The 25,148-nt window shown below is 40.6% G+C and overlaps 1 protein-coding gene across 2 annotated transcripts in view; it reads left to right on the forward strand.

Annotated features, from left to right (window-relative positions):
• The window catches only part of epha8 (eph receptor A8), a 151,226-nt gene that overhangs the window by 112,087 nt on the left and 13,991 nt on the right, over positions 1 to 25,148 (forward strand). For both annotated transcript variants that reach the window (XM_039612758.1, XM_039612759.1), the window contains exons 7-15: positions 2,035 to 2,190; positions 2,409 to 2,837; positions 5,074 to 5,198; positions 11,016 to 11,178; positions 16,622 to 16,754; positions 19,052 to 19,119; positions 19,439 to 19,564; positions 20,149 to 20,334; positions 24,468 to 24,529. In XM_039612758.1, the coding sequence (XP_039468692.1) occupies positions 2,035 to 2,190; positions 2,409 to 2,837; positions 5,074 to 5,198; positions 11,016 to 11,178; positions 16,622 to 16,754; positions 19,052 to 19,119; positions 19,439 to 19,564; positions 20,149 to 20,334; positions 24,468 to 24,529 (1,448 nt within the window). The remainder of the gene's footprint in view (positions 1 to 2,034; positions 2,191 to 2,408; positions 2,838 to 5,073; positions 5,199 to 11,015; positions 11,179 to 16,621; positions 16,755 to 19,051; positions 19,120 to 19,438; positions 19,565 to 20,148; positions 20,335 to 24,467; positions 24,530 to 25,148) is intronic.

The raw sequence follows: 25,148 nt of genomic DNA on the forward strand, positions 1-25,148 counted from the left end.
TATACTAGTCTGATGAGCTAATATTTAAATCCACTTTGTCTTGTCTGGTAAGTCAGTTTTTTTTAATGCAATTAGTTTGATGGTATTTTGTTAAGTTGCTTTTATTACTTTTTTGTTTTTTTATTTGTTTACTTATATATAATATATTTTTGCTTTTTTTTTTGTTAAATAAAACCCACTTTCTCCATAATTACTCCTGTGTCCTCATGTCCAGGCAGCTCATTCACTCACAAGCTTAATTAGCAAGTATGTGTTGCAGCCATGAATGCAGCTCGCTAACCTTGCTTGCTAGCTGTAGCTTATAATTTAGCACTGTTTTTGCTCTAATTGTAGCATCCTTAGCTTACAATATAAAGTGAGGCTTTATATTGTTCTTGTTATATAAGTAAACCCAAATAAAACTGATCACATTTCAGTGTAAATATGGCCACTTGTGGCTCTGAAATACAAACATGGCAGTGTCCTGAACACTTATTTATGAGGCTCCATGGCCTCTTCCTCCTTTACCCCCCTGAAAGACATTTACATGTTACCTGTGTAAGTATCTCCCAAAATGACTATATCTTGTATATAAATACTGTATATTTTCCACAGTGGGTGTGGTGTAAGACATAATTGGTGTTGCAATTGCTAATTGGTCCCTGGTGTTCGTTTTGAATCTGTTTTGACTTCCATTTGGGTAAAAGATCAGAGGTTTTCTTTCTTTTCTTTGTGCTTTAGGGTTACTAAAGCATCTAATGAAGAGGTCTACTGACACATGGAGGGAACTTCATGATTGTTTTGTTTGGTTTAATTTTGGAGGCAAGTCCTCCACGTTGTTTGTATTTCTTCCCAATTTCCATTTCATATTCATATATCAGTCAAAGCTTACCTGTGCATAACTACTGAATAGTGGACGGATGACTTCCCACTGCCACCAGAAATCAGTGTCAGGCACATAAAAGCTGTAATTTTAGCTGTGGGGAAGCCAGTGGGATTACATTATTGTGGTAGCAACTTCCCATTCACTGTAGATGGGTAGATTTTAGATAGGGACGGATTCTTATATTGTCAGCTGTCACTGTTTTAAATAACTAAAAGCTGCTTTATGAGGGATTCTCAAAATATAATATCATAAAAATAACTCAATCATATGCCTGACCCTACATTGAATGAATTTGCTGAACATTTGCATGGGGAGTGTACAGTTACAGGTATAGGGAGGTTTTAATTGTTTACAAACATATTTAAAAATGTCTTCAATAATCAGGAATACATTTCAGCTGTATATTTTCTTATAAATTTGCTCTTCTTGGTTTCCCATTTTATGTTTCTTTCAGTGTCTTTGACGTCTAAAGCCCTGAAATGGTCTTCTATTTGCTTTAGAAGGAAAGGTTAGGCAAAGACTGAAACACAGCATTTTGGGGAAGAGCAAATTACCATGTGCGAAGAAGAGCAAACAGGGATGCATCGTTTTCATGTATGCTGCTTTGCTGTGTGTACGCAAGGTTTACCCCTGCCCCATTTACCAAAGCAGAAGCCTATTAACCGCCTGGAAAGAGAATATATTTATCAGAGCCCCTCTATTATTAATCAGTGCAGAGTTAAAAGTGAATATGTATCAGAGCAGCTGAATAAGGTTGAAACACGGTCTGGATTCTGATGGTCTCACTGGGAGTATCAACAGTGCAGCGCCTTTTCAGCCCAAATCTGAACAGAAAGAAGTATGACTTTCATCTCCCCTGCTCTGCAGTCTCTGCGGTTACAAGGTCTGTAATTATACATAGATTAAGGGGGAGTTGGGGTGGGTCTATGTCCTAAATTGAATGCTTTAGAGGAGATGACACAGTTTTGAAAAAGTTGAAGCTTCACGTTGATATGCACAGCTTGCTATAAGAGTGTGATTCATGCCTCTCTGAATGCACTCTCTCTGAATTTTATCATGGTCTGACTGATTATGGCAATGCAGCTTCCCTGCAAGGTCTCTATTTACTCTATTTATTCTCCCTGCCCCTCTCTCACTCTTTCTCTGTCTCTATCGCCCTGTTTCTGCAGCCTGTGAGGTGGGTTTCTATAAGCCGGTGGCAGGCAATGGTCTGTGTGGCAAATGTCCTCAACACAGCCACTCAGAGACCAGAGCCGCCCTCTCCTGCCCCTGTGACACCAACTACTATCGGGCAGCAGATGACACACCGGCAGCTCCATGCTCCCGTAAGTACAAAAACACAGTGTACCAGAAAGTCCAATCCCACAGGCAAGGTGTGGGATTGCCTTGAAAAAGTGAAAAGACATGCACATAAACACACTCGAACAGCACACGGTAACCATGAAATGATGTGCTGAACTTATCTTTGCCTCAGAAATCGAATTTACTTTTTTTTCAGACATGATCAAACCTCCGAATGAACTCAAATCTCTCTTTTCTCCAGGCCCTCCATCTGCTCCAGTAAACGTCATCTCCTCAGTCAATGGGACCTCTGTGAATTTAGAGTGGGACCGTCCTCTGGATACAGGGGGTCGCAGCGACCTGCAGTACAGCGTGTTGTGTATGAAGTGCTTAGGCGAAGGAGGGCCCTGTGAGGACTGTTCATCCTCCCCTGGGGGCATCACTGGTGGAGGGAAGGCAGGTGGAGGGGCAAGTGCTGGGGCAGGGGGAGGAGGGATGGTGGAGCGTTCGGGCACAGCTGCGGTCCGATTCGTTCCTCGCCAGACCGGGCTGAAGGAGTCTTGGGTGACAGTGCTCAACCTGGTGGCCCACACCAACTACTCCTTCCGCATCCTGGCCATGAATGCAGTGTCACACCTAACCAATGAGCCAACACCTTACGCCGTGGTCAACATCACAACGAACCAGGCAGGTAGGGTTCAGAACAATGACGTACTGGAAATCATTACGAGTAGTTTAATAGGCAGCCCTTACTTCAGTTAATCACATCCTTATGTATATCCAGTGTATTTGGCTTGTACTTTTCCTCAAAATAAACTTCTCTGTCTGAATTGTGATTAGAGGAAATGATCATGGTGAAGAGTCAGCATTAGGGTAGGTGTGTATTCGTGACTTCGTTACTTCCTTGTCCCCAAATATATAATAGATTGCAACTTTTTTCTCCAGAAGAGCTGGAGCACAAGCCACACCCTCCACACAAGGATCTGTAAAGTGTAGAAATTCAAAAACAGGCAATAGTAATACAAAGAACTCACAAGAAACACAAACAAGAAACAAAGAAAAAAATAGGAAATATAAAGCTGAAAAAAATAATACAAGGAATGTAAACTAATATGGAGTACAAGAAAGTAAAGTCCAATTTGAAGCCTCTAGGTCAGTGATCGTTATGCTAATGGCTACTTTCTCACAGACTTTAAGGTAGAAATAATTGAAGTGTATGACAGAGATTTAGAAATAAAAGAGAAAGTGTCTTAACAGAAACTAAAAAAATAATGACAGCAGAAAACGAACTGTGAATTCAAGAGAATTCGCAAGTAGAAATCTTTGTAAGTCTTTTGGTAAAGATTTAAAGAGTCTGTAAATCTCTCACAAATACATTAAGGAGACTTTCTTCATTTTCTGTCATTTATATTCTGTTACAGTGGTGTAGTTTCTAATTAAAGTAAAGCCAGTGAATATTAAAGTGAGCCCCGTGAGCCAAAAGCACAGGCGTCAGACAATTATGTCTACTCTTGGATCTATGACATCGCAGATGTGGTCATCTCAGGCCCATAGCTTTAGTAGGCACAGAATCTCCACCCTCCTTACAAACCTCCTGCTTGTCAGTGAGAGCCAATCACAAATAAGCTGGCTTAAAGGGAGTGTGGTCTTAAATAATAAAATAAATAATAATAAATACAAAATCTGTACGTGTAACAAATAAAGTAAATGGATCACAACGGAGTTATGGATCTATAAAGGTGCACTGAAAGCAGGATTGTGACTGGTTTATATTGGTGGTAAGAAGCATAAGATATGATTGCATCAGTGGTGCATGTTCATACATGTAACTGCAATGCCCTGTGCACAAATCTAACATTAAATAAGTCAGTGTGAAAACTATATAATAATTAGAAACCAAAAGAAGAGAAATGTCATGAAAATTAAATGAAATAAAATGTTTAAAACTCAAGTTTAAAAGTCACCTGTGAGTTATTGGTGACTCACTTGCAGTCACATCATTCGGAGTTTGAATCCAGCCTTGGCCCTTTATCAGACATACTTTTCTCTCTTTGTGGTTCTTTCACTGTCAAATGTGCAGAAGTGCCAAAATAACAATATTTAAAAGGAATGTGCTGTCTCAGTGACATTTTGTGCTGATAATGAAAAACAGGTTGTGCAATGTGCACTTTGTTTCTGTAAGGATTATTTGGAATAGCTGCTACTGTCAGCAAACAGAACTCATGGCTAACTTTCTTCTATGCTCTACGCTGACGTCATAAACAGAACTCGGCCCATTTCTGTTGTGATGAATGTGACAGCAACGACTTGTATTAAATCTCTGGTTGGCTAGTTGGAAGTAACTCTTAATGTCACTTAAGTTCACCAGTTTCCAAAAATTAATTGTGACTGACTCACTGACTAACCCGAGTTTCCAAAAGGACGTCTAGTACAAATGACAGGAGGTGAAAAGCAGTGTTTGTGGATGTACAATTAGGTTTTGTTCTTTTTAAGACATCTGTAATACAACTTTGAATTAATTTTAAGACCAAATGTGAGTACAGCACACAAGTAAAAAGCCAAGTTAATACACTGATAACATTAAAATATTTTTGTGCAGCAGAATTACATTTAATCTAGGTTTAAAGTAAGACTTCATCAAGAAATCTTTTAATCTTTGTTAATTACACCTTGCCTTGGGCAACAATTAGAACCTCTATCTTATTAGCAGTTAAAATTCTAGAAACTCTAGAAATAAAGTTGGATGCCATCAGTGAGTAAGTTGCAGCTTATGTTAAAGCTAACAGCAGGTGAAAAAACAAACAAAACAAAAAGCCTGTCAGAGTAGGCCTTTACTTACTTCACAGTAACCTCATCTCCTTACGCTCTGTAACCATGGAAAAACATCTAGAGTTGACAAAACCATGTCTTCCCTGTTTCTTGTGCAGCCCCCTCTGAAGTGTTAGCGATCCGGCAGGAGAACACCAGTCAGAACAGTGTGACTCTGCTGTGGCACGAACCCGATCAGCCCAACGGAGTTATCCTGGAGTACGACATCAAATATTATGAGAAGGTACACTAGTTGCTACATCTGTACCACTCAAGCCTTAAAAACAGTTCTGTAGTCACTTGTTTGAGTCTGATGCCAACCTATTGTGGTTATTTTCCAAAAAGACTTACGTGAAACTCTTCAGGCATCTCATGAGAGGAAAAACTGTACCTATAAACGCATTGTCTTCAAAGGGCCGCCACTAAGCTGAGGCACAATATTGTGAAAACAGAGGAGTGACGGTTGGACAGACTCAGGATAACTTCATCCAAGAAAAAGACCCTGCTGGCAGCCGAGCTACTTGAAAGGAAAGGTTGAAAGAGGAAAGAGAATGAGAGCAAGAAGGAGATTGAGGCGGTGTAGATTCCAACTTAGCGAAAGGGACAGTGACAGCGAGCGGCTTGGCGGGCGTGACCTGTCGATAAGCTAATTGCCACAAGTGTGTGCCTGAATGTGCATGTATGTGCGTTTGGGTGAGTATGTGTGGTTTTCTGTGTGTGTGTGTGTGTGTGTGTGTGGTTTGATAGAAATCAGCTAATTGCAGAGGGAGCAGCCTGGGAGCCGGCGGTCTCATAGCCAAACAAGCAGGATGGTGTGGGGAGTTCTGAAGGATTAGCTCATCTCTTGCGCTGCTGTCTTAATCTGGCCTCGCTCAGGGGTGAGACGCCTGTGGGGGATTTTCAAGTGGACAAGTCAGCAATGTGCTTTCTTAAGGTTTTTTAGTACTGTACTGAACAACAGTGAGTCACAGCGAGGATGGCGGCTGCTGCAGCTGAGGATGATGAAAACAAAAAAGAGCCAACACTTTATAATTTGGCTGTTATCCTTCCCTGGGACACCCAAATGATTCAGCTGCTCTACTGTTTCCATGCACCTTGTAACTCTTTATATTGTTTTGTTGTGTGTTTTTCCACCACACATTTAAAGTATGTCTAAATTATTGATAATGATATGATAATGATGAACATGATCAAGACTTCAAAAAAGGAATATGATAAACTGCACATCCCCTTTTTGATGAATATGTACATGTAAGCAGCTGAATTTTGTAACACAGATAGTTATGCATAATAATCTTGACAATTCACTTTTAACTAAAGATGCATCACAAATGAATCTAATATCAAAAAAGAAACAAGAAAATAGGACAAACACTATTCAGGGTACATGTCATTTTTCTGGCTGACAGAAGCAGATGAAAAGATTTTCTGAGGTATTTACATGGCAATAAAGTCTAACTGACAGAGCAGGTTATATTCATTTCCCATGTTCAGCATTGGCTCTAATGAGTCTACTAGTTAAAGCAGTGGTTCCCAAAGTTTTTATGCCAGGCCCCCCTTTTTTACAAGAAAAATGTTCGCGGCCCCCCACCACCTAACCCCCTAACACCCCCCCCCCCCCAAACGCATCCTCCAAACACACACACCCATATTTTGTTTACAAACTCCATTGCGGTTTATTTCACACCTCAAACATTTAGTAAACAATTAAGCAAATACAAGTAAACGGCAATAAATTAGAGGTAGTAATAAAATATACTACTAACTCTTTTACGCTACGTCCACACCTACACCGGTATTTTTTGAAAACGCAGCTGTTTCTATGCGTTTGGGCTTTTCGTCAACACGTAAACGGTGTTGCGATTCACCGAAAACGGAGATTATTTAAAACTCCTTTTTTGCGTTTACGTGTGGATGAGGATTACAGAGTTCGTCACGCAACGTCAAAGGTATGTGCCTCTTTTCACGTCACGCTGTGCGCCACGTTATTGTTTACATGAGATGAATTGCAGAATGGCAGATAGAGACAAAATACTGTTACTGTTAATCTGACTATCTTCAGGTTTTACACGCTTACATATACACACGCAGTTACTGTCCCTCCATTTAGAAAGGCAGAGGCGTCACGGTGTAATTATTTTACGTGTAGTTGTTTTTTTTTCCCCCTGTGTAATAATATTCAACATTGCTATCAATACATTTTTCAAAAAATGCCTCTCTGTGCAAAATGGGTTCAAAAACAAAAACAGCTGTGGGATACTGTTTGTCCGTGATTTGAACCGGGGGGAACAAATTACGGCAGGATCAGCCTGATATTATTTGTATCCCACTGTAACTTTACTGCATAAAGAGCTAACATGTCCAAAATGTCAGGAGTAGTGAGTTATTACAAGAAGTGTTTGTGAACTAAAAATCAAGAATGTGGGATCCTGTTTGTCCGTGATTTGGAGAGCCCAGCGCGTGCTCCCGACGCAGGGAAACTAATTCTGCAGGGGAGACCTACCTTGGCACTTGTGCAGGTGAAGCCAAAGGGAAGATATGCTTCACCATATTTTCCTGTCTTTGGCTTGGAAGGAAGTTGGTTTGGAAACATATTTGGCGATGCTTCATCTCCTGCTTTGCGTTTGTGTGGGAGCCCCGTCAAAAACCTGTCCACAGTGTCCAAGCGCTCCTTTTTTTTTTTCTTTTCATACCGCCCCCCCCCCGCAATGGTTCTGCGGAACCTCTGAGTTAATGGAAGACTGTAAGAAATAAAGTGAGTGTTGTGATAGCTATATGTGGATGGTAGATTCAGTGTGATCTTCCATTTTTTTCAATCATCTTTAAAGGCACTTACAGGATATACTTCCTTATTGTCACCAAATCCTATAATTCTGCCTCATAATTCATTACATCTTTTCTACAGTGTCTGCAAACCTCAGATCCAGGTCCTCTGCTTCATACCGAAGAGATTCATCTTAAGAAATGGGCCTCAATAATAAAGTGTCATTTCCAAAAAAAGCTCAGTTATTTTTTAAAACAATGGTGGCACTGTAGCTTTGATTAAATATTACTCAAACAGGTGGGAATGCTGCATTTTGTTGAGGTCTGTTGTCAGCCATGGATCAATACACATTTGGCGCTCCAGTGGGTTTTCATGGAAGAATAATAGTGCATTTGGAAAGGAGTCCAAATAAACTATAGTGTTCATGCATTCATGTGATAAATGTAGTTTAAATTGTTGGTTTGAAGAATATCATCTGCCTCTTGTTTAAGTTTGTTTTTGTTAAAAAATGGAATACACAATAAAAAGATGTTTAATTGCCTACAAAACACAGATGAGGATGCAATATAAAAAGAAAGAGAATGAGAAAAAGTTGGGTTGCTTAGCAGCTTGCAGATGTGTAGCACCTGTGGGCATGATAAAGCATCTTAAATAATGTGTGCTGTATGAGATTTACCAATTGTATGTGTACAGCAAGGTAAGTTTACTTGTATGGCACTATTCACACTGAACTAAGTGTTTTATAGAGGCATAGAAAGAATAAATAGCATTTCTGTTAGAGAGCTATTAGGATTACAACTGATTTCGGTTATTTATCTGTCAGAGATGATGATGAACATTGATGATGGATCAGCCCACCAATTTGGCTGAATCAGTGGTTAGCATTTCCTTCATTTTTTTGTGTCCATTATTCTTGGCTTGTTTGCATCCAGTGTGTGCATGAAGTGTGTGAGCAGAACAGACTGCAAGACTGTATGTTTGACTGTGTGTTTTTATATTGGGACATACAGTATATATTTGTCTTTAATGTGTGGTTTTATCCAAACTGAAAATCTGTGTGCTTTTAAAAGTGCTTTATTATTTGTAGACAGGTTGTATATAAAATGTAAATAAGAACAGAATTCAATGACTTGCAACTCTCGTGGCATATCATGAAATGAAAACTATGACTAAGAAAACCTGGGACCCAGGATTGTTGTCTAGATCAGACAAGAATGGGACAGCATCCTTTCCCAAAAATCCAGCAACTGGATGCAGCACAGTAAAGTACAGACTGTTATTAAAAGAAGAGACACTGGTAAACATGGCCTCATCCCAGCTTAATTGTGTTGCCTTCATCTAATTTAAACAAGCTTAAAATTGCAATTTGTCTAACTTAGAATTTGGGATGTTTTCTGTGTTCTATTATAAACAAAATACGGGTTTATGTAAATCATTACATTGTGCTTTTGTTTATTTTAGACAGTCTCTCAGCTTTTGGGGGTTATGTCATTATTATAAAAAAAAACACATTTTGAATGAAATGTGGGATTTTGTACCACTGCTTTAAAATTCACTATTGCTGTAAAGCAGTCTTGTTCATTAGTAAGAAATAACGCCACTCATGTCATTGTGTGTTAAGGTAAATATTTTAGTCTTATGTCAGTACACTTGTTGTATTTAGTCAACCCAGAGTGTCATATATTGCAATTTTTGTGTCTCATTGTTATGTTTTTTGCAGGTGGTCCTGGATGCAGTAATATTTGCATTGAGGACCAGGGTTTGTCAAGAAAGAGACTTTTGATTTGCAGCTTTGTGTTTTCCACTTGATTTTTTCCCCCCAGTCTGCTAATATTTTAATTTTTATTCACTTTTCATTTTGGTATTCGGTCACAGGCTTAGTCACAAAAACAGCCTAGCTCAGTGTAGACCCTAAAGCAGGGGTCGGCAACCCGCGGCTCCGGAGCCGCATGCGGCTCTTTAGTCCTTATAGTGCGGCTCCGCGTGGTTTGGGAAAATAAATTAGAAGTATTTAGCTGAAGTGTATTTTATTTATGTTAGTTCTTTTAAACTTGTAGTTGTAAATTGGAAGATTATTGTGATATTGAAATATAAATATAAAATTATATTCTATTATTTTTTCCTCGCTCAATACAAGCGTCACACTCGCGGAAGCCGGTATTCCCGCCGAAACACCATGCATTTATCGAGACTTTCAACCCCGGGTAGGCCAATTATGGATCTTCGGATCCACATTATGTCAGCAGCTCCACCGTGAACTATGTTAAAGACAAACACTGCTCACGCCTCACAGACGACAGATGACAGCTTACAGTCCTGCGTAAACTGACTTCGCACAGCACCGATTAGCAGACGCTGTGCGCAGAGGTTCAGGAGCAGAAGTCCCATTGTAAACATACCACGGCAGACCCGACGATGTTTGCATGAACGCTTTTTTCACGCGGTTGCTGTACGTATACAGCCGGCTGTAGCCGCAGCTCACAGCCCGACACACACCACCAACACAACAGCACAGATAGCGCAGACTTTAAGGCGGCGAGGTGTGATTGCGGTGTCGCTCAGGTGCGTCCGCCTTCCTGCAGCGGCGCTGCTGCAGACCACGCCCCGCCGCGCGCATTAACCAGGTAAAATACATATTTAGGCAGAATTTTGCAAATATCTATTTTCAATTTTTCAGCAGCATAGAGCTTTTTTACCAATTATTTTTTAAAAGTCAGGTCAAGGCTCCAAAAGCCCAAAGGCGATATAAGGGAGGCGGCTGACAACAGTTTTTGTTTGCTACATGGATCATTTTAGTTCAGCTGGGTGTCTTTGCTTTTGTTATATTTCTTTAAGAGTTCAAAATGTGTTGATTACATAAATAAAATGTAATTTTCTCTGTAGCACTTCATGGATTTCATAAGCAGCACACCTTAGTTGTTCACACAAAGCATAAAGATAAAAAACAATATATACAGTGTTATCTTCATTTTAGATGTCAAAAAGTATTTGCGGCTCCCAGTGATTTCTTTTGCGTGGAAACCGGGTCCAAGTGGCTCTTTGGGTGTAAAAGGTTGCAGACCCCTGCCCTAAAGGTTTCTTGCTTAGATTTGGTCTTGCTGTTGTTACAGTTTAATGCATCGCGCACTGATGCCAAATAATAACTTGAATGTAACTCGTTTAGCAAAGCAACATTACTCCACACCTTGAGAATAACAGCCGACTGATTTAATTCATTTCTGAAACTATTGTTCACAGTTTGGAAGTCACACCAATCTTCACAACCCTAATCTTTAGATGTATTTGTCATTCTTGCAGGATAATGAAGAGCACAGTTACTCCACTCTGAAGTCCAAAAACACCAGCGCCCGAGTGTCAGGGCTGAAGCCAGGTACCAAGTATATCTTCCAGGTCCGAGCCAGAACCTCAGCAGGCTGCGGACGCTTCAGCCAGAACATAGAGATCCAGACTGGGAAAGCAGGTGTGTGTATGTGCGTGTACACTGGTCTGCGAGGAGAAAAGAAAAGAGAAAACGCTGTATTGCTAAATTGTTTGGTAAAATCTCCTGCCCTCCATAAGTGACTAGAAACCTTTGATACACTGGAAAAAAGTCCAGTAACAACAGTTAAAAGACTATCACCTCAAAGTTAAGCCAAACAGCACAGCATGGTCCTAGGCTGAAGAGGTTTGGGTGTCAGCGAGGGTGATAACTGCCCCAGTCCACCCCTCTGTTCCATTGATCTGTGCTTTGTTAGAGGGTCACCCCTGTCAGCAAAGCTGCAGCCTACCCAGGCTTCAAACAGCTATACACAGTGCTGCTGTGGGGTAGAAGTTTCATGTCTTTCACCTGAAGTAAGAACAACACAGACTGTTACAGAAAACTTCTATTCGAATATTTTTCTTTCCTAATAAGGGATTTGGCAGATAATGTCCTGAGCAGGCGCTAGGTCTGCAAAGCTCAACCACCTACCTAGTTGGAGTCCCAGTGCTGTTTCACTGACTAATAGCCTCCTTTCGGAGGCTGTTCACCGGACCAAACTCTCGCTGACTGAACAAGAGGGCTATACACATTCCATGAGCCTTCATGCTGAGTAATCAATAAGTCCTAAGTTTTATGATAAACAGACAACAGTTGCCTTTTTCCAGAGCTGTGTGTTTTGCCAACTGCAAACTATGCAAATTCTAAGAACTGAGTTGTGCGCAAGCCTGTGATCCTTAACATGAAGACTAGATGGCTTAGTCAGTGCACCACTTTAGTCCACGCTGAAATATCTTAACACTACTGGGTGGATTCTAATGAACAATGGACATGTGTACGGTTCCCAGAGGACAAACATAGAATAACTTTTATTTTGCTGATACCTAACTTTCATGCCCAAAGGTCTTTAGTTGTTTTTATACATGCACTGCAGCCCTGGGCTCTCCTTTTGCGTGCTTGCAACAGTCGAGTTCATGTGTGACAACTGTTTTTGACAGTTATAAAATGGATTGGTTAAATTTGGTCACTTAAAATAAAGTATTAAGGCTCTGATGATCCAACCTGTATTTAGTTCCAACATCAGGTCAAAATTTTAACCTGTCTAGTAAATTATCTTTTGGCAGAATTCGGTATTGTTCTCTATATATTGTGAAGGTTTACAGTGGGACCAGTTTGAGGACCATTTGGCACCATCCTGTCTTTTCAGGATTCAGCTTTTTTTAACATTCAGTTCATGTCAGTGTTTGGTAGTGGAGGTTATTTTGCCCTAATCAGTTGGCAGTGGCTGGGTAGTCATACGGGCTGTGACATTGGCTCAGACTGTTAAATCTAACATCTATGTGTCAATCCAAGAAATATGTTTTTTTAAGGTTTGCCATTTCAGTTAACTGACTTTCAACAGCCCAGTGCATCCATTTCATCCACGTCTTGCCATTTCATTTGCAATCAATTCTGACTCTGGCGCAAGATGATGACATCTCTATTCTTAATCCTGACAAGTACAAGACTCTGATTTCATCAGCTGTTTCTGAAACAGAGAAAACAACTACCACTAGCCACGCAAAGATGTGGGTGAACGTTCGGTCAGCTGTCAATATCACATAATTACAGAAAATTGCCAATAATTTTCTCACGCAAAGCTGTAATTAATTCTCCCATCCTCGACATTTTCAAGTAGACCTTTTGGAGAAAAGGCTAAATTAGTTTCGAACTCATACTGGAAACCTTCCACTGTCACTTTGAATTTATATGATATATACATACTTACTCTAAAGATATACATAATGGACAGAGTGAGCATGTTTTGCTATTACTTTGTACACACTAAAAATTAATAATGTGAAAACATGTACATGATGCAATAACATCTTTCATGGTAAGTCATAGTAATGGTAAAAAGAAAGTACACCATTTCTGCTTCCATAGGCATGCCAATAGAAAGTAGAACCCAAGTGCTGCTAATAAAATGCACTTGCTGAACTTGATTATCTGCAAGCGTGAGGACCGCTATAGAAGCAGAATTTTAGCAGTTTATTGTTTTGGAGCATTAACTTAGTGTCAAGGAGAAAAGACATCATCAGCAATTATTGCTGCGCAGTTGTCTTGGAAGGGTTATAAGACCAAACTAGCAAACAATACACACACACACATACACACACATATACATAAAAAAAAAATCCCCTCTCGCCCCTGCTGGCAGTCTATCCTTCAAGCTCGGGTCCTCTACCAGAGGCCTGGGAGCTTGAAGGTCCTGTGCTGTATCTTAGCTGTTCCTAGGACTGTGCTCTTCTGGACAGAGATCTCTGATGTTGTTCCTGGGATCTGCTGGAGCAACTCCCCTAGCTTGGGGGTCACTGCACCTAGTGCTCCGATTACTACAGGGACTACTGTTAACGTCACCCTCCACATCTTCTAGAGTTCTTCTCTAAGCCCTTGGTATTTCTCGAGCTTCTTGTGTTCCTTTTCATGATTTGCTATCACTCATTATAGGTCGGCTGTCACTACAGCCATCTTCCTCTGCTTGTCCACTACCACTCTGTCCTGTTGGTTAGCCATCATCAGTTTGTCTATCTGTATCTGAAAGTCCCACAGGATCATAGCTCATTCATTCTCAAACACCCTAGAGGATGTGTCCCATTTTACATCAGGGGCATTCTGAAACATCTGCACCTGGGATCTTCCTGGTGTGGTAAATCCCAGACTCTATCGATCTTGTGCTGAGAGGCTGTTCCTGTGCTGCCATTATTAATGCCTCTCTGCTTTCTTTCAGTCCAGCTTTGGTAGGATTTCTGTATGTCAGTCACTTCATCTATCTGCCAGTGCTACATACCATGCAGGGGCCTGTCCTTCCATGATGGTTCTTCTGCTTGATCTTTTTCTTTCTTGGGTTTCTGCTGCCTAAGGCATTCACTATGCGCGCAGTCAGTTGTGGCCATCTTCCCAATGCACTCATGTTTCTTTGTTGTCTCATCCTGTATAGTGGTTCTGATACTCACTAGTCCTCGGCCTCCCTCCTTTCGCTTAGCATGCAGTCTCAGGGTGCTGGATTTCGGTTATAACCTTCCATGCATGGTCAGGAGCTTCCTTGTCTTGATGTCAGTGGCTTTGTGTCTCCCTTCTATATTTTATATTCCCATTGCTATAAGATTGATTGCCTGGATCTTGTTGCCCATACCTGAGGACTCCCAAGCAAAGACTCACAGCTTTGGAAAGCTTCTTGAAGAGGCATACCAGAGAAATAGAAGGCGGGAGAATAAACCAGCTGTTCTCCACAGAATTATCCAAGGTGTACTCTCCAAGCATATGGGAGAAGGATGCAACGCATAACGGCAGTTCTCAGTGACTAAGAGCAGACCACAGCAACCTCCCTGAACAGGGTCCAGGAACCATCATAGTGGCAGACATTCAAGAAAGGGTCTCCAGTATGAAGAGTTGGACAGCACCAGGCTCCCAGGTTCACGCCTACTGGCTGAAGAAGCTGACTGCACTCCATGAACAGCTGGCACTACAAATGAACCAGCTGCTAGTCAGTGAGAGACACCCAGAATGGCTAACCGAAGGCTGGATAGTCCTGATCCCCAAGGACCCCCAGAAGGGACTGGCCTCATCCAAATACTGGCCAATAACCTGCCTCAGTACCACATGGAAGCTCCTGTCATGCATCATAGCGGTTAAGATGAACGGGCACATGGCTCAAAACATGAGTGTTTTGAGCCATGTGCCCGTTCATCTTAGTACAAACAGAATTGGCAGGAATATCAGGACTATCAAAGGAGTAAAACACCAGCTACTGGTAGACAGAGCAGTCGCCTAAGACTGTAAGACCTGCCTGTGATCAGGTACCCTGCTGGGATAATAAGTTGGCCAGAAAAGGAGACAGAAGCCACTAACATCAAGACAAGTAAGCGCCTAACCATGCATGCAGGGTTTCGGCCCAAATCCACCACCCTGAGATTGTACGCTAAGCAGAAGGAAGGAGGCTGGGAACTAATGAGTGTCAGAACCACTGTCCAGTATAAGACATAGAACATCCATGAGTACATCAGGAAGATGGCCCCAAACGACCGCATGCTCAGTGAATACTTCAGGCAGCAGAAGCGTGAGAAAGCGGAGCAAGAGGAGAAACCATAATGAAAGGACAGGCCCTTGCATGGTATGTGCCACCGGCAGATAGAGGAAATGATCGACTTTCAGAAATCTTACCAGTGGCTGGACAAAACTGGACTGAAAGGCAGCACAGACGCACTAATCATGACAGCACAGGAACAAGCTCTGAGCACAAGATCCTTAGAGTCTGGGGTCTATCACACCAGGCAAGACCCCAGGTGCAGGCTATGTAAAGATGCCCCTGAGACAATCCAGCACATAACAGTAGGGTGCAAGACGCTAGCAGGCAGGGCATATATGGAGCGCCATAAGCAAGTGGCCGGCATAGTATACAGAAAATAGCCGAGAAGGGGCTTGGAAGGTCAAAATGGGAGACGCCCCCTAGGGTGGTTGAGAATGACTGTTCCTGTTTGATTTCCAGATACAGACTGACAAACTGGTGATGGTTAACCAACCGGATATAGTAGTGGTGGACAAGTAGGGTGATAGACGTAGCGATACCAAACAACAGCAGCATCACGAAGAAGGAACATGGGAAGCTGGAGAAGTACCAAGGGCTCAGAGAAGAGCTCAAGAAGATGTGGAGGGTGAAGGTAAAAGTGGTCCCAGTGGTAATCGGAGCACTTGGTGCAGTGACTCTGAAGCTAGGCGAGTGGCTCCAGCAGATCCCAGGAACAACATCCGAGATCTCTGTCCAGAAGAGATCAGTCCTAGGGACAGCGAAGATACTATGCAAGACCCACAAGCTCAATTATTTATATTATGAGAGATCACAAAAACCATATTGTTACAGGGATCTTCACACCTTGGATATTTGCATTTGTTGGCTTGGAGACTATATTGTTCACTAGACTCAAATTGTGATCCAATTGGTTTGAATATTTCTTTTCACTCTATGAAACCTCTGTCGTTCTAGTTCCCACATTCACTGCTACTGAGCTCATCTGATAGTTGGTGCACACCTCTAACACTTACTGTGTACTTCAGCGTTCACTGAACCAAAACGTTTAGTTTTATTATGCAGATCAACTCAGACATCTATGTATCTATGTATTACAGTGTACTTAAAGATATAGATGTAATCTTTTATGACAGCATTTGGTCTTTCTGGGTATTTGACCACATTAGCTGGATATTTCCTACCTAATGTGACGGACAAACAGGAGGTGATTATAAAATGGTGAGGCTATTTAACAAAGCTCCAAATTTCTGTTTATCTTGTTTAACCAATGACACTCTACCTGCCGCCTGTGTTTGCCAGTGTCTGTGTTTGTGTAAACTGTGAGCATTGGTGACAGCGTTCCCTCAGCTAACACACGCTGTTTGTGTGTCTCTGCAGTTCCTTTGCGTTACAACACCATGACCATCATCTGGATCTGCATGGCCCTGGTGTCTGGTCTGGTCACCTTTCTGGCCATCATCATCTGCAGGAAACGGCAAGGCTACACTTTACCACACTACCCATCTCTGCTGTGTGTGGAACACTTTCTTACACTACTCTTACGATCATGCCTCTTTGTGTAGTTTCTTTTGATCAAATCTCCCATGTGCACTGTATTTCTCTAAGCTGTTGCCACCTAAAAATGTGGGAAAGGATCTTGTTTAAGCCTGTGTTTGAGAAGTACCATTAGTACCTCTTAGTACCCCTTATGACGTTGAAATGTTTGTAATGTTAGATGCACAAGTAGTCTGCATGCTATATTTTCAAGCTTAAGTATAATGTATAAATGAGAGTTTTGAAAGCTAATATTCCTTAGCCCTTGCGGTCTTATTTAGCTAATTTCCTAACTTGTAATTTCCACCTCATAGTGGTTTTAATTATGTTGATTCATGTCCAGTAGCTTGCAAGCCAAATATTCATACTTATCCCACCCCCCAACCCTCCCTTTTGATGTCTTGTAGTTACATCTCTGTAGAACTGCACTAAATAATTAATTTCATTGCCCTTAATTAATTTACACTTCAGTGCATATTAGGTTTTTCATTGCCAATAGAAAAAGTAGGAAAAAAATAATGAGTTAGAGGACTCCAGACAAGATCCTGCTGTCGTGACTGGAGAGTTTTTAGCATATGCCACTGAGACAAAAGAAAAAGAAAAAAGAAGAGTTGGTATTTGAGTTCAAGGAGATGGCCACTTTACTCATGTAAATATTTAACTACAAGGCAATAAACCACAAGGGGAAAGTTTAGTTTTTACAAAGAAAGTAAACTGCATTAAACAGCTTTGCAAAATGAGCACTCTGTTATACTGATTATATTTTTTAATGCAATATATATGTAAGAAAATAAAACAAAGTAGCCTAGCTAATGCTAGCAGTCATGCTAATGCTAGCATGCATCTCATTTGTCACTCATCTCACTTTTTTAGCTGATGGTCAGTATTTAGTGGACATAACAGGGTCTAGATCTCTAGACCTACATATTTACCACCTGCTTTTTTTTTTTTTCTAATGACCTGGGACTCACCCCCTTTTAGAGAAATCTGAGGTGAAATTCCCTCTTGTTCTGTGATACTTTCCTGATGACTTTATGGGTTCAGTCACTAATTTGAGGGCATATTGAATACAACATCTTGTAAATTATGGTCCAAATTAGAGTCAGAAATGAGAATAAACCAAGATTTACTTATAATATGGGTGCAGTGCCCCTCAGTTTTACAGTCTGATCGATCATCCTGTTTTAAAACACCAAGATGATGACAGGGAAACCTCTCAGCTCAAGGCTCTAAAACTGGACTTCACTAACATTGTGTACATGGTATACATATACCAAAGTATACATGTAGGTTGGTAAATGGGTACCAATGGTAAAATCAATCTTATATATACAGTCTATGCTAATAAGCACCGTAATCACTTTGTTGCACTCTAGGTAGGTTGTCAGTCACTGATTTATTATACATCTTTATCAAAATAGTAAACTAGGATATTTTTACATGTAAGCTAAAAAACAGCAGGAAATGAAATACCCTGCAGTGCATCAGTGTAGACGTAACATCAAAAAACACATGCCCTAAAGCTACAAGTGGCAACATTTGAATCTGTATGAGTGAAGAAGTCATTTTCCTTTTCACTCTTAAATGTACTCCTGAGATGTCTCTGCTTTGCCTTCTCAATATGAATATTGATGCTAATAATATTGAGTTTTAATTATGTGGACATGCCCATAGAAAAAGGTTTGCTATTATAAAAATGATACCTCACCTCGCCAAACTAACTCAAAGGACTCAAAGGAATTTTGCTCTTTAGGACATACCCTTTAACCTTTTATCATCCTCCAGTTCATCAACAACCAGTCTAGAGTTAGGGGTACAGTAATTGGAATTCCTGTGTAGAAAAGCTTTTAACAGAAAACATGCCAAAATGATGTATATATAATGTATGAGACTATAAGAAAAGTCCTCTTCTTTCTACATTACATTTTATTCTGCAGCTATAACAAAAAACACCTAGACCACCTCAACCAGTCAAGGGGTAGCCCTTGACTGGTTGCCAGTAACACCGTAAAGTCTCACTGTTTGTTGTTAATAAATGACTAAGTATCACTGAGTGATGAATGGCTTTGTTAAACTTAATAATTAATTATGAGCAAATATTGATTTATTAATTTTCAACTATACTTAGAGTTTGAAAGTGTTTTCCACTATTGTCCTGTATTCATCCCTCTGTATGTTTATATGTATGGGCATGTGTGTGTGTTTTTGTGGCCGTGTGTGTGTGTGTGTGTGTGTGTGTGTGTGTGTGTGTGTGTGTGTGTGTGCTTTGTATAGACACTGTGGCTATAGCAAAGCCTTCCAGGACTCCGACGAGGAGAAGATGCATTACCAGAATGGTCACGGTATGTTTGGCCCATTTCTCAATTATTACTAATAATAGATTAGATGGCATTCTTTGACAAAGTCACATTTTCATCCCTGTTTAATAAAGTTTATCCTCAGAGCAAACAATTTTCATCAGGCTCTGAGTGATTACAGGAGAATACACTCCTTGGCCCCTGCATGCTGTGTATTCTTCCACTCCCTCTGTCTGCTCTTTTTTCCGTGTCATTTCTCTCCTCTTTCATCAGGTTTTCCCTGCACACACCGGTAACGGGGCTCAGATGCGATGTTGCTCTCATTCTCCAATATGTGACCAAATGCTAATGTTGTTTATCTTAGTGTCATTCCCCGATGCGAGGTTCTATATCGACCCACACACGTACGAGGACCCCTGCCAGGCGGTCCACGAGTTTGCCAGAGAAATTGAAGCTTCCAGGATCAAAATAGAGAAAATCATTGGTTCAGGTAAAACCATGAACTTGTGTGTGCTCACACACACAGAAAACACACACACACACATACACACACATAGTGAGAATCATTGGCTATGCTAACTTAAAATCATTGGCCGGTGTAAAGGCTGTGGTGTGCAGCAGAGAGGAGGATAGCAAAGTGGAATCAGAGCGTTGCGTGGGGCTGTCAATCAAAGCTCCTCAGACAGGAAGAGAATACTAACACTGTGTCAGCCTCACAATTCACTGTGCTACATATGACTGCTGCAGCCAGAGAGACAAATAGAAATGTATGACAAAGACGCATTCAGACAGTGCAATCACCAGTTTAAAGTTCTGTTGAGCTAAAGATAAGAATGGATGGCTAATTAGCTAATGGCAGCTTTTGCACATATATGTGAACAGATAGTTTGTAAGTGGGTTGTTTTCTCTTATCTACCCTGGCAAATTAAATGACACGTTCTCATTCACACAAATGGCTTAGGAGTGGGTGGAGGGTGCAAGGAAGCACAACGAATATTTACTATTGTGGAACAGATTTAAAGGCTAAAAATGTTTGATCTGCTGAATTACTGTGTTCCTCTGCCATGTTTTCAGGGGAGTTTGGGGAGGTTTGCTACGGACGTATGAGGCTCCCAGGAAAACGAGACATCCCAGTGGCTCTAAAGACCCTGAAGGCAGGATACACAGAAAAGCAGAAGAGAGACTTCCTGGCCGAGGCTTCAATAATGGCCCAGTTCGACCACCCCAATGTCATCCGTTTAGAGGGGGTAGTAACCCACAGTACGCTCCATCGACTACAATATATCATTGTGAAAAAAATAGATCATTTTCAAAACTATTTGCTTTCAGAAACAGGTATAGCAAGACCTGTATTAATATTGATCTGCTTATTCCACTATAGTTGCATTTGTGGCACAGAAACTCTAGAGAGGGAGGTCTGCCTGAAATGCTTTGGCAGCACACGTGTCATCCACATTATCAGCTACAGCATGCTAGCTGGGCTGGGGTACCCTTCCAGATGGGCAGACACTATTACAAAAGATGTTTACTCACTATAATGCTTGATTTACAGTACTTAATTAAATCCCGATGCCCTATGCAGTTTCCTAGCTTGATGTACTCTTTAAAAAAAAAAAACAACTAACTCCCCATTGTAGCTATGCAGACCACAACATCTATATTACTACTAAATGATGATAGTGTATAATTAAGCAAAGTTCAGTATTTTTGTTTTTCCCATTTTCATAGCTCACATTCCAAGTCCAACATTAACAGCTCCGTTTAAATCTTAATAGCAGAGCAGTCCTGGTACATCAGCGCACAAGTGTAAAAGCAAACAACACAACTCTTTGGGGATTCAATAATTTTATTTATTTTTTACTTTTTTGGCCAACTGTAAACAGAGGCAGAGCCAAACTTTTATCTGCTGAGGCTCTGGCCACTCATCAGCCCAATCCAAATAACCAACGAAGAAAGCCTGGGAGTTACATATACTCACACAACCAGGCTTGCAGCTAGCAACTAATATTTTGTCTAGCAAAACTTTTATGCAGACTTACTTCACAGTTGTAGTTATGACAGGGACATTCAAACAGTGCAAGCACCAGTTTGAAATCTAATTATCCAGTTAGCTTTATCAAAAAACGAAACGAAAATAACGGCACCAATTGGCTGCATTGTTTTTAGTCAATTGATGGCTACATGAAAGGGATTTATATATGAGTCTTTATGGTATACTTCCACATGGTAGTCATGCCTGTTAAAGCAAATGATGAGGAAGTGAGTGTTCGTGGTCTTCCAAATTAAGTATTAATATCAGCCTGCCCACACTTCTAAAAACTGTTTGACAAGGCACTGCAGCTTCTCTGATCACACACGTACATAAAGTAAATTTTGTCTCATGGTAGTATTAATAAAGTTTCCAATGAGAAGCCAGTATTACTACAGTACATCCAAACAGTATTCACTGTGCTTATTATAATTATTCCACATTTTGTTAAGTTACATCTCCACGATCTCCTCCATAATGTGGAGAGGCATACACCTGCTTATTTATAATGTCCCGTAGTTTACATTGCATGTCAGAGCATAAACCAAGCCGTGAAGTCCAAGGAATTGTCTGTAGACCTCCAAGACAGGATTGTATTGAGGTACAGATCTGGGGAAGGCACAGAAATAATTCTGCAGCATTGAAGTTCTCAATGAGCACACTGGCCTCCATCATTCATTAAAGGAAGAACCATCAGGACTCTTCCTAGGCTGGTTGCTTGGCCAATCTGAGCTTTCAGAGTAGAAGGGCCTTAGTCAGGGAGGTTACCAAGAACCTGGTGGTCATTCTGACAACCATTTCTGCAAACAGGTCTGTATGGTTGAGTGGGTGGACAGAAGCTACTCCTCAGTTAAAAGCACGTGACAGTCCTCCTGGAGTTTACCAAAAAAACACCAGAAGGACACTCAGACCATGAGAAACAAAATTCTCTGGTCTGATGAAACAATGATTGAACTCTTTGGCCTGAATGCCAAGCATCATGTCTGGAGGAAAACAAATATTCATCACTTGGTCAATACCATCCCTACAGTTAAGCATGGTGGTGGCAGTATCATGATGTGAGGATGTTTTGGGGCAGCAGGAACTGTGGGACTACTAGGTTGAAGGAAAGATGAATGGAGCAATGTACATCCTTGATGATAACTTATTCCAGAGTGCTCTGGACCTGTGACTGGGGAGAAGGTTCATCTCCAACAGGACAATGACCCTGACCACACTGCCAACATAACAAAGGAGTGGCTTTGAAACCACTCTAAGTATGATGTTACAAGCTTGGCACACTTATTTTTGCCAGTTTCTCCCATTATTCTTTATAGAATTGCTTAAGCTTCATCAGGTTGGATGGAGTGTGTAGGTGCAAAGATGTTCAATTGGGTCCAAGTCTGGACTCTGGGTGGGACACTCAAGAATATCCACAAAAAGTTGTGGCTGTAATTGCTGCCAAAGGTGCTTCAACAAGGTATTGGGCAAAGGCTGTGGATACACTGTAGGTATAGTTTAAAGGCTAAAATTGTACTTCTAGTTTCCATTTCATTGTATATCCTTAAATCTCATACTACCATCATATTTAAATATTTTAATCAATTCAAACATCAAAATAAACAGACAAACATACTGTAAGAAAAAAAATGTGAAGCTGTTCAGAAAGCCTGGAGAACTATTGATCAAGACTACTAAGAAAGTCTAACTCCCTAAAGAAAATAAAGAAATGAGGGGCATTTAAAGACTTTTGCACACAATTTATGATGTAGGCATCCCACTGCCAAGCCAAGTGAAAAGTCTGTTTCACTGGATCACCTTTATTTTAAAATGACAGGACACATTTATTGTAGCTTAAGCTTATGCAGTCTCACAACATTTATTTCCATCCAGAGTTGCTTTACCTGTGTGTCAAGATTTGCTATTGAGGATGGTAAATTCTTCTCCAGCAAATCTCAAGTTTTCTAAATGGGGTTAAGGTCTAGAGTCTGTGATGGCCAATTCATGTGTGATCATGATGTCTCAGTGGGCTCAGAGTCCACTGAACCTTGGCAGAAGAAAAAGATCAGTTATCTGGTAATACTGCCTGAACAGCCTAAAACTGGACTTATCAGAGACCACATGACCTTTTCTCAGTCCAATCTTTATGCTCCCTAGCAAATTGAAGCCTTTTTTTAGTAACTTTACTTGTTAAGTGTTTTTGTTTAAGCTAAATAGTTACTTAGTCCCAGTTCCTGGAGTTCTCTTCATAATGTGCATGTGGACGTGCTCTTACTGAAACATAGCTTAGATTTATCTTTTTACAATTTGATTTCATCAAATGTTTCACTGATTTCCAATCAGGACCATTTGATATTTTTCTTGATTTCTTACTCATACATGATGTTTCACCACTATCCTTCCATCACCTTAGTTGTTTTCCTTGCTTGGTGCAGGCCAATAATCGTACCCTTCTGAAAAAGAGTAGTATCTTTCCCACAACCATGGGGCATGTTTTCTACCATGGTTATTTAAGAAATAAGACAGTAATCACTGCATTAAAAAAACAACCTGTTGCCATGTGAATCATACTAATCAAAGCAGTAATGATTCAATATAAGGCTCTTATCTTTTTTGGTGACTTTTAGCGACTCTTTAATGGAAATGGTATGAGTTGGAAATCTATGGATTAGAGAAATAAAAATCTAATTATGAAAAAGTTTACATGGTTTTGTTGAGAGTTAGATGTATAATTTAGTTGTCATGTAATGTTTTGGTTGAAGAAGATTCACATTGTGCTAGAATTCCATACAGCATGTAATTTAATAAATGATATTATTGGATAGTGAATGTTGTTGAAAATGTAGAGGAGACAGCCAGTTTGGGGGTGGGGGTTGTACAATGTGCAGCTTTGAAATTCTAAAGTAACATTCCTAGATGGTCACTGACTCAACATCTATCTCTGGCGTATTTTCCAAGCTGTATATATAACTGTCAGCAACTTTTCACAATTTATTTGAACAAATTGCTACAGTAAGCAGCTACCAGCGAAGTGTCGCATTCAGACCTTCCTTGAGTCTAATTAAATTGTTGTCTAGTGTGGAAGCACTACAGACTCACAACTTAATTAGAATTAGTATGCAGTGTCATTAAAGACAAGAAACTCTTCCAAGAAACCACCTGCATAGTTAAACACTGTGACAGGTAAGAGAGAAGGACAAAACATTATAGGTTTTTGAGTGATCAAATCCCTTTAAGAAAATAGAGATAAACACATTAAATAATAGAATTAAGACATTGCATTTGTTTTTATTCAGCACATGCATCACTTACTGTACAGTGTGTACAAACAAATAAATAGTTGATATCCAAATAAGCTCCTAAAGGTTTTGGTTTGTGTTTCCAGGCAAACCAGTGATGATCATCACAGAGTACATGGAGAATGGTTCTCTGGACTCCTTCCTCCGGGTTGGTATTTAAACTCTCAGTTAAAGAGCTCTATATCCCTTTTTCCTTTAATGTCGTCTCATTTCAACTGTTTTAGTGCAACGGTAGTAACCAGACCGAAAAGCAGCGCACATTTCGGTGCTTTATTTCGGTGCTTTTTTTTTCCTGAGCCAATTCTAGCCAATCATTTTACGTTTCCGAGAATAGTAGGCGGGGCCAGGTACGTACGTTCTTTTAGAGCAGAGCTACAGATTAAAAATGCCCAAGGCAAAGAGATCAAAAGTCTGGCTGTACTTCACAGCAAAAGACGCAAACTCAGCAGCCTGCAACAAGTGCTTTAAGGTGATACTGTGATACTGTCAAAGGAGGTAACACCTCAAATCTGATGAAACACCTGGGACGCATAGCGTTTTTTTTTTTAAAGCCGAGAAATGCGCCGTGTTTGATAGCTTGCTGCGAGACCTCACACCGTGCATATCTACTGCGGGTGTGGTGCCTGTTATCGGACCGGAGTTAGCAACATCCCCCAAAAACCCGAAGAGTAGAGTCCTGGCCCTTAGCCCTGTCAGCATAGCAGAAATGATGACGGATGATGATGGCAGCAGCAGCCGTTCTCCTCTGCGTGAGTAGCTTCATGTTG

The sequence above is a fragment of the Oreochromis aureus genome, linkage group 5 (assembly GCF_013358895.1).
Source record: "Oreochromis aureus strain Israel breed Guangdong linkage group 5, ZZ_aureus, whole genome shotgun sequence".
In the NCBI taxonomy this organism is placed as follows: domain Eukaryota; kingdom Metazoa; phylum Chordata; class Actinopteri; order Cichliformes; family Cichlidae; genus Oreochromis; species Oreochromis aureus.